This window comes from Panthera tigris, chromosome B3 (assembly GCF_018350195.1).
Source record: "Panthera tigris isolate Pti1 chromosome B3, P.tigris_Pti1_mat1.1, whole genome shotgun sequence".
Lineage (NCBI taxonomy): Eukaryota > Metazoa > Chordata > Mammalia > Carnivora > Felidae > Panthera > Panthera tigris.
In genome coordinates this window covers 34,793,724-34,808,378 of record NC_056665.1, presented here as the reverse complement: position 1 = coordinate 34,808,378, position 14,655 = coordinate 34,793,724, and the positions used below count along the sequence as shown (strand labels likewise).

At 40.3% G+C, this 14,655-nt stretch overlaps 1 protein-coding gene and 1 pseudogene across 2 annotated transcripts in view; one reads left to right on the top strand and one right to left on the bottom strand.

Moving 5' to 3' along the window:
* Positions 1-14,655, top strand: part of LRRC49 (leucine rich repeat containing 49) — a 149,080-nt gene that overhangs the window by 10,012 nt on the left and 124,413 nt on the right. For both annotated transcript variants that reach the window (XM_007084559.3, XM_007084558.3), the window contains 2 exons: positions 2,239-2,442; positions 10,256-10,322. In XM_007084559.3, the coding sequence (XP_007084621.2) occupies positions 2,239-2,442; positions 10,256-10,322 (271 nt within the window). The remainder of the gene's footprint in view (positions 1-2,238; positions 2,443-10,255; positions 10,323-14,655) is intronic.
* LOC102956196 lies at positions 13,250-13,825 on the bottom strand (annotated as a pseudogene).

Genomic DNA, 14,655 nt, shown 5'->3' with positions numbered 1-14,655 from the left:
GCAGGATTGCAAAATGCCATAAGCTCAAGCATAATTTGATCAGTACCAGGGTGTGACCAAGAAAGTGGGGCTAGCAGCAAGAGCCTTAGGGATCATTATTTGAGAGCCAGGGGTAGTGGCCGTGGTTTCCAAAGGCAGATCTTCCTCACTGCAGCTTCTGAGCCAGGAGACTGAGGGGTCAAGAGGAGAATGTAGCCCGAGAAGAAATGCTTGGAGAGCTAGGCTCTGGCTGTCCTGGGAGTTAGGGTAGGCCAGGAGCACCAGGAAGGCAGCCTTCCAGCACCAAGCAGGAAACACAGAGGCAAAAGTACAGTCCAGTAAACACCTGGTATGGGGCAGGAGGTGTAGCAACTGGGCGATTTTGTAGGCAGGATGACCCCCGCAGAGAGCACTGCCTTTTTATGTGTGTGTGTTTGCTTGGTTTGCTGGATGGCAGGGACTTAAGGGGTTAAGGGGTGGACGCGTGAGCCTTGGATCTGGGATTTAGTCACTGGATTTGGAATCTGAGAAAGTGACTTTATTTTAAGCTACAATAGTTTATGTAAGAGGGAGGTCCGAGATTATTTATTTTCTTTTCTCAGTAAAGACTGACTCAAAACTTGGATGAACTAGAAGCTGGGGGTATTGGTAAGTTTAATTAAGAGAAACAGACGAAGTCCGGAGCAGGAAAAAATGAGACAATATAAGTTTTTTGCTAAGTGAATAAAGATATACATTTTAAACTAGAATATTTGTAATTTATTAATTTATAACTGATAAAACACGGAGCAAATTAGTATATTTGAATGCATGAAATGAATTCAAAATACTAAGCATATGTGAAAAGAATTCAACTATTATCTGTTATGTTTTACTTTTCTTCTATTTTAAACTGATTTTTTCAGGGTCTGTATTTTTAAACATCATATCTTTTTTGTTTAATTTTTTTTATGTTTATTTGATTTTTAAGAGAGAGAGCGCGCGCGCGCTCACGCGCGCGCGCGTGTGTGTGTGTGTGTGTGTGTGTGTGTGTGTGTATGCGTGTGGGGGAGGGGCAGAGACCAAGGGAGACACAGGATCCAAAACAGGCTCCAGGCTCTGAGCTGTCAGCACACAGCAAATGGGGGGCTCGAACTCACAAACCGTGAGATCATGACCTGAGCCGAAGTCCCATGCTTAACCGACTGAGCCACTTACTTAGGGGCCCCTAAACATCATATCTTTGTTGGCCATTAGCATTCAGTCATTTCCTTGTGCTAATCACTCTGTTTTCTCTAAATGAGGTTGGTTCTGATCACTTCCACAGTTTTACTCATGCTTGATTTATTTTCTTTAGAGATTCTATTGACTTGATTTTTACTGAAAGGAAATAGTTCTAATAAGTCTCCCCATTAGAGTTGTTCACATGCTGGTCGATAGAGCCACATTTTCCTTGAACACTGTTGAAAATCTCAGAGTAGAATCCCTCCTATCTGCCATATGTTTCGCCAGTAGAATTCTTAAAGGGCCCTGCACATATTTACTTCACATGTAACATATGATAGCTTTTTGCATAATAGAGACTGAGTCTTTCAGATACAGCTAAAGGCATATATTAGTAAAGGTTCCATCGTGTCCTTTAGCATTCTAAATGTTCTGCAAAGTCTAGAGTTAATGTTGAATGTGTAATCATATTTTTAAAATCTAAGTTTCTGAGGACTACTTTTCCATGCATGGATTTCAGGATGAAACTGTTTCCATCAGGTGAACTGTAGACGGCCGAATTTCTTCCTCTTCCCAAGATGTCATTCAGCTCTAGAGTCAGTGATTCTGTGAGACACCTGTATATATGTGTTTTGTTTTTGTTTTTGTTTTTTTTCCTGATGACTTAGTTGCCTGGGAGGTCTTTGTATCAGTGGATTCACATCAAGGTCATTTCTCTGGTTATGTGACGTGGCTCTTTGAATCATCTCAACTTTCACCACAGAATGCAATTACATTGAGTGTTTTCTGATGTTAAGTCCATTTTATGTGAAATAATCGATATTGGAGATTTTTTTAAATATAATGAGAGCTTAGACTTAATTTTGATAACTGCCTTTGGCAAAGTACATTGTCTTTTAATAGAAATGATTTACAATAGTTCCTGGAGGCAAGAAGTGGTTGTATTTACCTTTTTCTCCTGGCAGCATGGGAGCACAAAGATACTATTAATAACATTCTTAAGAGGAGGCAGATTGTCACATTGAAACCTTATTTACTTTCAAAAATGTTTTCTAGGCAAAAGCTGACTGTGTGTCCTATCATTGATGGAGAAGAACACCTTCGTTTGTTGAACTTTCAACACAATTTTATAACTCGGATCCAAAATATTTCTAATCTACAGAGGCTAATATTCTTGGATTTATATGATAACCAAATTGAAGAAATCAGTGGGCTTTCTACTCTGAGATCCCTCCGTGTCCTCCTGCTGGGAAAAAACAGGTAATCTTTGTAGAGCATATTTGTTTATTTACTTAGGGCTAATGTTGAGTCTCCTGGTGTTCAGATAACGTGTCAGAATTGAATAATACTTAAGAAACTAATAGGCTAAAATTTGGAAAGAGTATTTGCGTGGATTAAGATTCAGTCATAATTTGTCTTATGAGATTCAGTCTAACAGCCAAACCAAATAATATTTATTGAATGCATATTTTATTATTTCCATTGCTTTCCAGTGCCATATCTTATATGGAAGTGAATAGCAAACTTTGGCCTTAACTTTATGTTTTCATGGGCTATATTATGTAAACATGAGTAGTCACTTCAGGCTTATGTGTTTCACTTGTAATTCTCAGTGCTTGACTGAGGGTAGATATTTGATATTTCGTGCTTGTCAAATTACTGATTGATTCTTTTTTGGATGGTGTTTTCAGTATGTATTTAATATATCCTTTATAAACTTCCCCAGTTCCTTTAAACATTTTTTTCTTTATTTTTTTGAGAGAGAGAGAGACAGACAGAGCATGAGCTTGGGAGGAGCAGAGAGAGAGGCAGACACAGAATCCAAAGTAGACTCCAGGCTCCAAGCTGTCAGCAAGGAGCCTGACACAGGGCTCGAACCCACAAGCCGCGAGATCGTGACCTGAGCCCAAGTCCGAAGCTCAACGACTGAGCCATCCAGGTGCCCCGCCCCAGGTCCTTTTATAAGGCTCTATTGTGTAGTGCAGTTACACAATTTCTGACTAATTTCCTTGAGATTTGTCCATGATTTTCTCTCCATTCTGTTTTACTAGTTTTTGCAATGCCTGCAAAGAAGGGCTGTTTAGCAAACCCCAAAATGATTTTTGTATTATCAAATAATGAATTTTAAATACAGAATTATATCCAAGCTTGGTTCCCCTCCCTTCTTCCTTTCCCCCCCACCCCCCACAGCATGGATCTTGAATTACCTCTTTATTCTCACTGGCTGGTGGTAATAGTAAGGTGCTTTTTCCAAGATCATGTCCCAGAATTCTAGGCTCTTGTCTCTTCTCTGTGGTTTCTGTCTCTGTCTCTGTCTCTCTCTTTTTTTAATATATATATATATTTTTTAAGTTTATTCATTTATTTTGTCAGAGAGAGACGTGGGAGGGGCAGAGAGAATCCCAAGCAGGCTCTGCACCGTCAGCAGGGCCAGACGCAGCGCTCAGTCTCACGAACTGTGAGATCATGACCTGAGCCGAAACCAAACGTCAGATGCTTAACTGACTGAGCCACCCAGGTGCCCCTTTTCTCTGTGGTTTCTCGAAGGTGCCCACCAATGTAGTTTATCGCCTATACTTGGTTCAAGCGTCAAACTGAGCATTATGGTAGCTGGACGGAATTTGGGGAAATTATAGAAGCATGGAGTATTAGAGCTTGAAGTGACCTCAGAGATCAACTTTCTCATTTCACAGATGAAGAAATGGAGATGTAAAGTGACTTTTGCAAGGTTGGATATGTAGAAACTGTACACAGTAAGAGTATGCCAGCAGAGTAGTTTACCGGGTAAAGTAAGAAGTCAACTTTTCACACATATAAGGCATTCTCTTCTACGTGCTCCCTGTTCGCTCTCCCAGAGATTTCTTAACTACTTTCTGAGCCTTGGAGTTATTGATCTGTTTGTGTAGCTTCTATTTATTCTTTAGTAGCATTGCCTTTGGGCTCTTCCTTCAGTCCCGGGGTAAGGTGCTTCATAGTGACATTTTTAATTTCCTTTGCTAGTTTTATTTATTTTTATTTTTAAAAAATTTTTAATGTGCATTTATTTTTGAGAGAGAGAGAGTGTGTGTGAGCAGGGGAGGGGCAGAGAGAGAGGGAGACACAGAATCCGAAGCCTGATGTGGGGCTTGAACCTGTGAACCACGAGATCAGGACCTGAGCCAAAGTCAGACGCTTAACTGACTGAGCCACCCAGGTGCCCCTCCTTTGCTAGTTTTAAACATAAATTCTAAGAGCAGCTCCTGGGTCCCAATGTTTTAAATCCTCTCTCAGTGTACTTTTTTTTTTTTTCCTGCTTCTACTTTGCAGCTTCTCTGGCTTCTCAGAAATAAACTTTTAAGTTTTTAAAAAATAATTTATGCCTTGGAGACACCAGTCCCATCTGGCCTTCTGACCTTTTCAGAGGTCACTTTGCTCTTCTAAGTCTAAGGGACCTAACGCCCTTTTCTAGGTCCTTATCTTGGTCAATCAAGTAAAAGCAATCTAATGCACTCTCCTCTTTCTACTCCCATCTTTTTGTTTTGTTTGCGTTTGGTCCTGTTTTACTTTATTTTTCACATAGAGAAAATAGCTGTGAAACAGTTTTAGAGCTGCTAGGGTTCTCAAATAAAAAAGAAAGTCAGAAAGACAACTTTTCACATTCTCCCAAAATGCCTATTTCTGAAGTATCAGAACAACCCAAATCTTTCAGGTGTTCTCTGGCCAGCAGACTTTGTCACAGCAAGGGGCCTGTGAGCCTTGAAGATGCACATCTGTCCTGAGGCAGTACAGGAACAAATCTGGCTGAGGGATGCTGGAGTGGGGATGAGTTTACCCTGGCTCCTCAGGTTTGTCTTGGGTGTATTGTTGCCCCCTCCTGGGCGAGAGTCCAGAAAGTTTTCTCCCTCTCACTTTGCAAAGCACTGCACCATGTTTTAGTTCAAGACATTGGAACCAGGTGTTAAAATCCAGGGCAACCACATTCCTCTAAGTTCAACCAACTGCGACAAAGATTTCTGCTGAAATGTACTGAGAGTCTGTATGTGAAATTTACATTGCTTCGGAAGGAACCCCCTACTGCTCTGCTACTGAAGTTCTTGCCGTCTGACTCCTCTGCTTTCTATATTCCTATTTATCTTTGTGAGATTCTGGTGCCCTCGGATCACAGGCTAATGGATAGAACTTCTATGCCCTTTTGTCTGATCACCCAGGACTATAGATCTAAAACTCTCAGCCAGGCCCTGGGATTCCATATTCCTTTCCTATTGATTCCTTGAAGGTCTCCACTTAAGGATTTGTCTTTGACTCCTAAAAAGCCTAGCCTTCATAGAGATTCTATAGTGTAGTCCTTACGCAGGCATCATAACGTAGCCTGCAGAGATGGGCTGTGATGTACCCCTCGTGGTCTGCAGCTGAGGTGATGGGTGGGGCTTGTCTTTTTCCAGTTTCAGTCCATTTAGTAGGAGAACTTCTTTTAAAAAATCTTTCAGGTCATATTGAGAATTGGCTAGAATTCTGCAAATTTCACATATCGGTATCTAATCTGACCAGTGATCTCCTGGTCAACTGATGCCTTAATATGCCTCTGAATTCATTTTGATTGGATCTGTTTTTAGGTAATTTCAGGTGCTGGGGGTAGGGAAAGAATCTATGACAAAGGCAGTTCTGAAGACAAGACAGCAAGATGTTTGGTTGGTCTTGGGTTTCACTGACAGCGACTTGCCTGCTTTTTTCCCTAATCACTGGGGCAGTCCAAATCGGAAGTGAGAGTCGCAAAGCCACCGTGTGTCAAAGCTTAAAGAAAGCTGGAAGTCACAACATATAGGAACTGTTTTACTCGACAGCTTAACGGTATGTGAGGCCCTGGTGGAATTCTATGGGAAGAATTGACTGTGCACGAAGCTTTCTGAGATTGAAGTACCTTAAAACTGCCCAGGGTTTCTGATAAATACAGAAACAGAACACATGGATCCTCCAAATCAGAACTTCAGGCTGAGACAGCCTCCATCCCTTGTGTATCATTTTCAAAATGTTAAACATATAATTCCCAGACAAATAGTAGTTACAGGCCAATGTTTTAATTAACTCAATAACGAGGGAACTAGTAGGATGACAAAGCTGACTCAAAAGGAGGATAAGAGAAACTGATGCATAGTCAATGAGAAATAAAAAGTGCCAGAATATGATTAAGTTATGAAACAGGCCCATGTCCTACAGAGCAGTGAAGTTATCACCCTGTGGGTTATTTTTTCTAACAGACGAAAATAAATTACATTCCTACCTGGCAAAAATCATCATCATAGCTTAAATCCGTTTTCTGTGAGTTAGTACATAACTTTGCAGAGTTGGGGCTCTAATCAGTAGTAAATGGGTGATCCTTAGGTACGCTTGTTCCCAGTGCTCTGATATGACATTGAAGGGACATGAGGTCATTCCTTTGCCTTATTTCCACGTTTTGGTAATCTACACTGAGAAGCACTCCTACTCTACCTACCTGATCACAGTTTTATAAAATTGGTTTTTATGCTAGTGTTTTTCACTTGAATATATTTTATTATTTACATCTTTCCAGGTCATTAAACATTCTTTGAAAAAACACTTGTTTTGAAAATATATCTTTAAGAGCTGTATAATGTATAGTTATGTAGACATGTATAATAGTTAATATTTTCCCTGTTAGACACTTATATTGTGTCCCTTTTTTTGCTATGATAATGCTGTGATAAATATCCTTATCCATAAATCTTTGTCTGCCTCTCTGATTATATCCTTAGAATACGCTTTAGTATTTTCTAAGTAGGTGAGTTCATTCTCATGAAACTCATACGAGAGGAGAGTTGAGATTTGATGTGGAAGGTCTGTATTTTAAGATCACATTCTCAAGATGTGATCTCTAGACGAGCAGCATTAGCACCACCCAAGAACATGTCAGAAATGTGAACATTTAGACCCTATCTCAGAAACTCTGGAGGTGGGGCCCAGCAATCTATATTTTAGCAAGCCCGGCAGATGAATCTGATACAGAAGTTTGAGAACCACTGTTTTAGGGAATATGGGCTTGGGGGTATAAAACCAGTTGAGTAAACGACCTCTCTGAAGTTGGATTGCTGTTAGAGAGCATTGCTCTGGGGGCGCCTGGGTGGCTTAGTTGGTGAAGCATCCTACTCTTGATTTTGGCTCAGGTCGTGATCTCACGGTTTGGGAGTTCGAGCCGCTCTGTGCGACAGTACGGAGCCTGCTTGGAATTCTTTCGCTCTGCCCCTCCCTTTCTCGCATGTGTGCACACATGCCCTCCCCCCCCCCCCATATAAATAAATTTTTTAAACTTAAAAAAAAAGAAAGCATCACTCTGTCCTAATCCATATTATCAGGGTATTGTAGTTTTCTCCAACTATTCTAAATATTTCAGGGGCAAAGCAGGCAGAAGACTAATTTTGTTTAAAGTTTTGTCTGTTTTCCTATTTGATAGTGTCAGCATAAGCTTGAGAAACTCCTTTAAAATACTAAAGAAAAATAAGGATAGGAAGAACAAAAGATAAGACGGGGGTGTGGCATGTGTGTGTGATAAGGGAGAGAAGGTGAACATAATTGCATTGTGATAGTGCACAGTAGTAGGTACACTTATCATAGATAATTTGGATTCAATTGGTTGTGGTGATATAATTCTGGATTTGGCAATGATGTAAGATGACTGAGGTCAAATGGAGATGGAAATTCATGAAGTTTAAATTTGCATTATGTTTACATGGGGACTCATGTGAAAACGTTGGGGTTCTGAACAGATGGTCCAGAAGGAATTCTTGAGATGTCTTGGGAGCAAAAAGGTGGCTTTATTAAAGCACGGGGACGGGACTCGTGGGCAGAAAGAGCTGCACGGGGATTGTGAGGAGCATACTTTGATTATATACTTTGAAGTTGGGAGGGGGTTAGAGATAGCATAAGTCTGTAAGGAATTTTGGAAGCAAGGTTTCCAGGACCTTGAGGGGACTACCTATTCTTTAGGAAAAGGTCATTTATTACTGTCTAATAAAACCTTAGTCAGGAGACCCTTCATATGTATGTCAGGGGCCCTGTGCTTGGAGGATGATTGCTAACATATATGTTGGGGGATAGAGATAAAGGAAGTTTCCAAAGGAGTTTTTATATGTTAAAGGAGACTTATAGGATGCCGGTGTTCGAGATAATGTTAAGCTAAGATTGCCTTTTGCCCTTAGCAAAGTATTAACATCGAGGCAGTTCTGTGCCTAGAGAACAGAACTTTTGCCTTTGTTCCCCACATCAGTGATCAGCATATATGAAATTTCAAGGGATGATCCAGGTTCTGGAAACATTTAGCAATGTAGAAGTGGTTCTTTGAGGCAGTAGGTAATGACAACAGAAGTGAATAGTGATAGGCAGACGATGGTCAAGATGGATTGTATGAACTTCATTTCTACCCTTTCTTTGCCGCTGCTCCTTTCCCTCTACTGAATTATGGTAGCATGAGAAATTAGGGTCTGTAGTAGGGAAAAATAAAAGGGAAGTGGTTTTTATTTTATTTTTTTAGAACTGTCTATGGTGCACTTGGGTGGCTTAGTCGGTTAAGCATCCAACTCTTGATTTTGGCTCAGGTCATGATCTTCCGCTTTGTGAGTTCGAGCCCTGCGTCCAGCTCTGCACCAACAGTGTGGAGCCTGCTTGATATTCTCTCTCTTTCTCTTTCTGTCCTCCCCTGCAGTGTGCACTCTCAGTCTCAAAAATAAATTAACATTTAGGAAAAAAAAAAAAAAGAACTGTCCTGTTGGAGGCAGTTGGACAGATAAGGTGGCCAGAAAAGATAGGCATGAGGGAGACAGTGGGTGGCCCTAATCATTAAGGAATATAAGAGGGGGCATTTTAGAGATAAAATGCTGTGTTTTTTCCTTTATAGCAAGGTTTTAGCTTTTCACAGATGGCAAATCAAAAATTCCAAATATTCACTAACTGAGCAGGTCCAAACTTACATGGCGTCTAATTTATCTCTGCAATAAACAATCCTATTATGGATACCCTTGTACATAAACCTCATCCATTTAGTTAGTATATGTTTATTTATTCATTAAACAAATATATATTGGGTTCCTACTCAGTGCCAGCCCGTTTGGAGCGTTGGGGATATAGTAGAGAATATGTCAAAGTTTCTGCCCTCTTGAAGCTCACATTTTGGTTTGAGGAAGGAGATCATAAGAAAGTAAACAAATAATATAATTTTAGGCAATCATAAATGCCATGAAGTCAATTAAAGCAGGGGAAGGAGAGAATAATGGAGACAGGCAGGGGGACTGAACCGTGCGAAGTTCTGGGGGAAGAACACTGAGGAAGAAGGAGCATCAAGGGTAAATGCTCCAAGGCGTTTACAGAACGCAGAAATGAACTTGTCAGGTTAGAGCAAGAAAGCCCCTGTGGCCAGAGCAGAGAGCCTGAGCCATGGTAGGAGATAAGGCTGGAGGAAGCAGCCACAAGGGTTAGGGCCTTGAGGACTGAGGTAAGGATTTTAGATCATATTCTGAAGTAAAAAGAGCTGCCTTGAGTAAGTGCATTGTCCTAAAGTTCTTAGAAGTAGAGTTGATTTTTCATAAAGATACGACTTGTAAGCTGTCTTTGGGACTTTCCTCCAGTGGGACTGCATCTTAACATTATAATTAAATCAATGAGAAATATTTTTTTGTTTTATATATACAATTACATATACTCTCTTACTATATACAGATTTATATAGATAGGTATATCTATCATTGTTTCTATATCTGTCTACTTATCTGTAGAAAGAATAAATTTAAAATGAGTTATGCAGGGCACCTGGGTGGCTTAGTCTGTTGTCAGTGGACATGATCTCGTGGTTCTTGAGTTTGAGCCCCGGGTGGGGCTCTGTGCTGACAGCTTCGAGCCTGGAGCCCTGTTTTGGTTTCTGTGTCCCCGACTCTCTGCCCCTCTCCCACTTATGCTTGTTTTCTCTCTGTCTCTCAAATAAATAAATAAATGTTAAAAAAATTTTTTAATAAAAATAAGTAACGCTCTAGCATGTTTTGATTTACAATAAATGCATCCTTATTTCTACTCTGCTTATTTTGATTTTCAGAATCAAGAAAATCTCAAATCTGGAGAACCTTAAAAGCTTAGATGTCTTGGACCTTCATGGAAATCAGGTATTGTAAAACCCTTTCGTTTTTTTCTTTTCTGAAAAAAAGTCTAGGAAATTAGGTATTATAAAAATTTTAACAATGATACTTGTGTTGAATTTTTCAAGACTACTGATTCACTGAAATTTCTAAGGTATTAAGCCTATTTATATAAGTTATGGTAATTCCATGGCAGTAAATGGCAGTTGAAACTTATAAAATATTCAGAATCCTTATATTTATGACAGTTTTTTCTTATTTATTTATTTATTTATTTATTTATTTATTTATTTATTTTTAAATTTTATTTTAGAGAGAGAGTAGGGGGAGAGGGGCAGAGGGAGAGAAAGAGAGAATCCAAAACAGGCTTCTTGCTCGGTGTGGAGCCCAACATGGGGCCCAATCCCACCACCTTGGGATCATGATCTGAGCTGAAATCAAGAGGTGGGTGCTCAACCGACTGAGCCACTCAGGCACCCCAGTCTTTTGTTATTTTTAAAATATATATTATACAACCCTAGCCCAACAACTAGAATATTACTAATGATCTTCTTCTACTTAGGTATTCCTCCTTTATTCTGAGGTCACCACTCTTCAGGATTTCACATTTATCATTCCCTTGCAGATTTTTAAAGTTGGTTTTATAACATATATGTGTGTCTAAATAATATCTTGTTTAGTAGTATTGTGTTGTAATTTTGAAAAGGTATCATACTCTATATTGGCATCTAGTATTTGCTTTTTGCATACAACATTAGCTTACTGAGATTAATCTATTTTGATTTATGAAGCTATAGTTTACTCCTTTTTGCTGTTGTGAGTTCCATGGAATGGTTACATGAAAACTATTTTCTCCGGTTTATTATTGGTAGACATTTGGGCTTTTTCCTTTTGTTTGTTTGTTTGTTTGTTTGTTTGTTTGTTTCCTTTTAGGAATAGCACTTCTATGAACATTCTTGTACGTGTTTCTTCCATGTGCCATATGTAGTCTAGGGTATATATCTAGGAATGAAACTGACAGATCAGAGATTATCTAATGTCTACCTTCAAAAGATAATATCAAATTGTTTCCCAAAGTGGTTGTAGCAGTTTATACTCCCACCAGTAATGCATAATCAATCCTGTCACTTCACGTTCTTTTCAACATTTGGAATTGTCATACTTGTTTTATGACTCAAGGATTTATGAAGTCATACATGCAAAACATACTGCTAATTGCATTAGCAAAAGGTCAATGTGAAAACACCCCACAATTCTGTAACTGTCAGTGTAGAAAATTTTGTTCTGGGGGTCGAAAGGTCCAACCTTGTATTCTTGCCAGTGGGTAAGTTGTACAGAACTTCATTAGCACGAACACAGGCTTCCAGAACCTCACAGACGTACAGGAACATGGTTAGGCAGAGCAACAGGAAGCATGTGTCCAAGGGGGTGAGGCAAAGAGGAGGCCCAACATTAGTCAAGGTACAGTGTTGGCCATTTGGCAAGATAGTGATGTTAAGAAAGTTCATAGTTTAGGATGCCTAAAAATATCAAAAACTGTATAACTGCAACGCGTGATTTTTACACCTAGTTACTACACAACTAAAGAAAGCGCTTATTGGCTTTGAATAAAGTAATAAGTAAACAGGAATGCACTTTTATTAATCTACAAAAAAAATTTCTAATGCATTATCAGGGAGATTTTATAACACAAGGAGGCTTTATTGCTCCTTAAGGGGTTCTGTAAGAAAAGCACTAAGCTAGCAACAATAGGAATGATGAGTTCAAAGATGAATTAAATGCCTGGTTTCAGGACGGATGGGAGGTCTAAGAGTAAGGAAAAGCTTAAAACACTTAGTAATAATACCAACCTTTCTTCATCATTTACTGCATTTGACAAAGATTAGTCTTTTAAAATTTTACCCGTGACACGTTTACTCAGTTTAATTATGATGTGTACAGTGTAATGTAAATTAACCTCCATATTTTGTCAGAATAACTGTCTTCATTCACTGATTGTGTCACGGGCTGCACACACCCCACACTGATGCGGCCACCACTAGAGCACACACTTCGCATCAGAGGGACACAGGAGTAAGAGGGCCGTTCAAAATCTCAGCTGAAGTGAAGACACTAAGGTTTTTTTGGGGTTTTTTTGTTTTTTGTTTTTTAATCTCACTACAAAATCAAAAAGATTGATCCAGGGCATGTGGGTGGCTCAGTCGGTTAAGCATCTGACTTCGGCTCAGGTCATGATCTCATGGTCTGTGGGTTCGGGGCGTGCTGACAGCTCAGAGCCTGGAACCTGCTTCAGATTCTGTGTCTCCCTCTCTCTCTGCCCCTCCCCCACTCACACTCTGACTCTGTCTCTCTCTCAACAATAAATAAACATTAAAAAAAACCAAAAACTCTGCCAAGGAGAAAGCTTCGTTAAAAAAAAAAAAAAAAAAAAGATTGATCCAAAGAGTTGAGTCATTACACTCATTCCATTAGGACGCACAGTACAGTGTTAGGGAATGGACATGGGCTGATAAATTACAGGTGGTCAGATGGCAACATTTCATGAAGGGGGATGCTGTGCTGCTTTCCTGGGAGAAACTCGTTGGGAAGTGCCTGCATTTCCAAACTTGAGACAAAGGTCTTTAACGGTGCAGTGCTTAGTGTTGTCAGCCCGACAGCGTAATTTAGTTCACAAGGTATTTGGGCAACTCTTAATCTGAGCAAGAATAAGGGCTTTTGAAAAATAAGTCTTTAAGAAAGATTGCCATTTTAAGGCTATATTTTAATATCATGTCAAAGTTTGAAGGCTTACACTTTAAATGAATAAAACCTAAAAATTACCGATTGGTTCAAAATGGTTTAATGGAAAAAAAATCTGTAACAAAAACTTTGCATTGTGTGCAAAGGCTCCACCATTTTTGAGCAAAGTGGACAGTGGTTCCCAGGGGGACGGGGCAGGAGAGGGGTCTAGACATTTACAGCAGCAGGCATTTTCTTTTCCTCTTCTTGACGGGAGAGGGCAGAGAGCTGCTCAAATAACTTCATCAAACACTCTCTTGAGGTCTTGCTGCATGAAAACCAAGCACTCCAGGCATTTTCCAACATCAGTCTCCTCAGCCATGGCCAAACCCTGCTGGTAGGTGATGGGAGTCAGTTTCTTCTCCTTCAGTTTCTCAATGGTGTCTTCGTTGTCTCTGAGATCAAGTTTAGTCCCCACCAAAATGATGGGGGTGTTGGGGCAGTGATGTTGCATTTCAGGGTACCACTTTGCTCCAACATTTTCAGATGATGCAGGACTCACAAGAGAAAAGCAAATTAAGAGTACATCTGTTTGTGGATAGGATAAGGGACGTAATCTGTCATAATCTTCTTGTCCAGCTGTATCCCATAAGCCCAGATTCCCCATTTTCCATCTACCATAACATTGGCAGAGTGGTTTTCAAAGACACTGGGGACAATAGTCCAGGAAATGCATTGGCCATGTAACCCATCAGGAGGCAGGGTTTATGGGCAGCTCCGTCTCCCACCACCACATACTCTATGGCCTGCATCTGGGCTGCTTACTGGACTGGGGTGGCAGCAGGGTGTAGATGCAAGGAGCGGTGGGCTTGGGGCACAGGGAGTGGCAGAGCATGGGGTGTCGGGGCCGCTGTCCACACCACCTCACTCTCTGCTGGTGGGAAGCCAGAGCCCAGCAGCGGCCACCACTCAAAGCTCTGGACTTGTCCTACTTCTTATTTTTTGCCATTAGAATTTACATAAAGTGGTATCTCTTTGTGGTTTTGATTTCCATTTCCCTGATTACTCTATAATCTGGACTATTCTCTTCAGTTATTTTGTCTGCCTCTGCGTCTGTCTGCTTGAATTCCTCTATCTGGTTTGTTTTGTCTCCCCACTCCCCTTCTTCTCTCTCAGCGCATCTTGGCTGTTTTTTAGTCTTTTGCTTTTCCATTGAAATTTTTGTCTTTGAAATGTGGGTATTTATTTATAAACAGCTACATGAGCTACATACTCATGCAGAAGGTGAAGCCTCTCTTGAGGTGGTGACTATACATTCTGGGATGATCCATGAGTCCCTGCTTGTTGATGAACAAGATCTGTCACTGCCACCTGCAGTTGGTCAAGTACAAACTTCAGCATGATCTCTCTAGGCTTTCTGTCAGCTGTTAGTCTCCATCGTTTTGTTGAAAAGCTAATGTAATGAATGAAAACCTTGACAGATCTAGATGGACCACATCTGCTAGGTTCCAAACTAACCCTGCCCCGTCTGTGTGTCTTCTGTGTGCGCACAGAGTGGGAAGAATGTTGGCCTGAGAACTGCCCAGCTCTACGGGCTGGTTAGCATCACTCTAGCAGGGGAGAAGTTAGTTACCCAATTAGG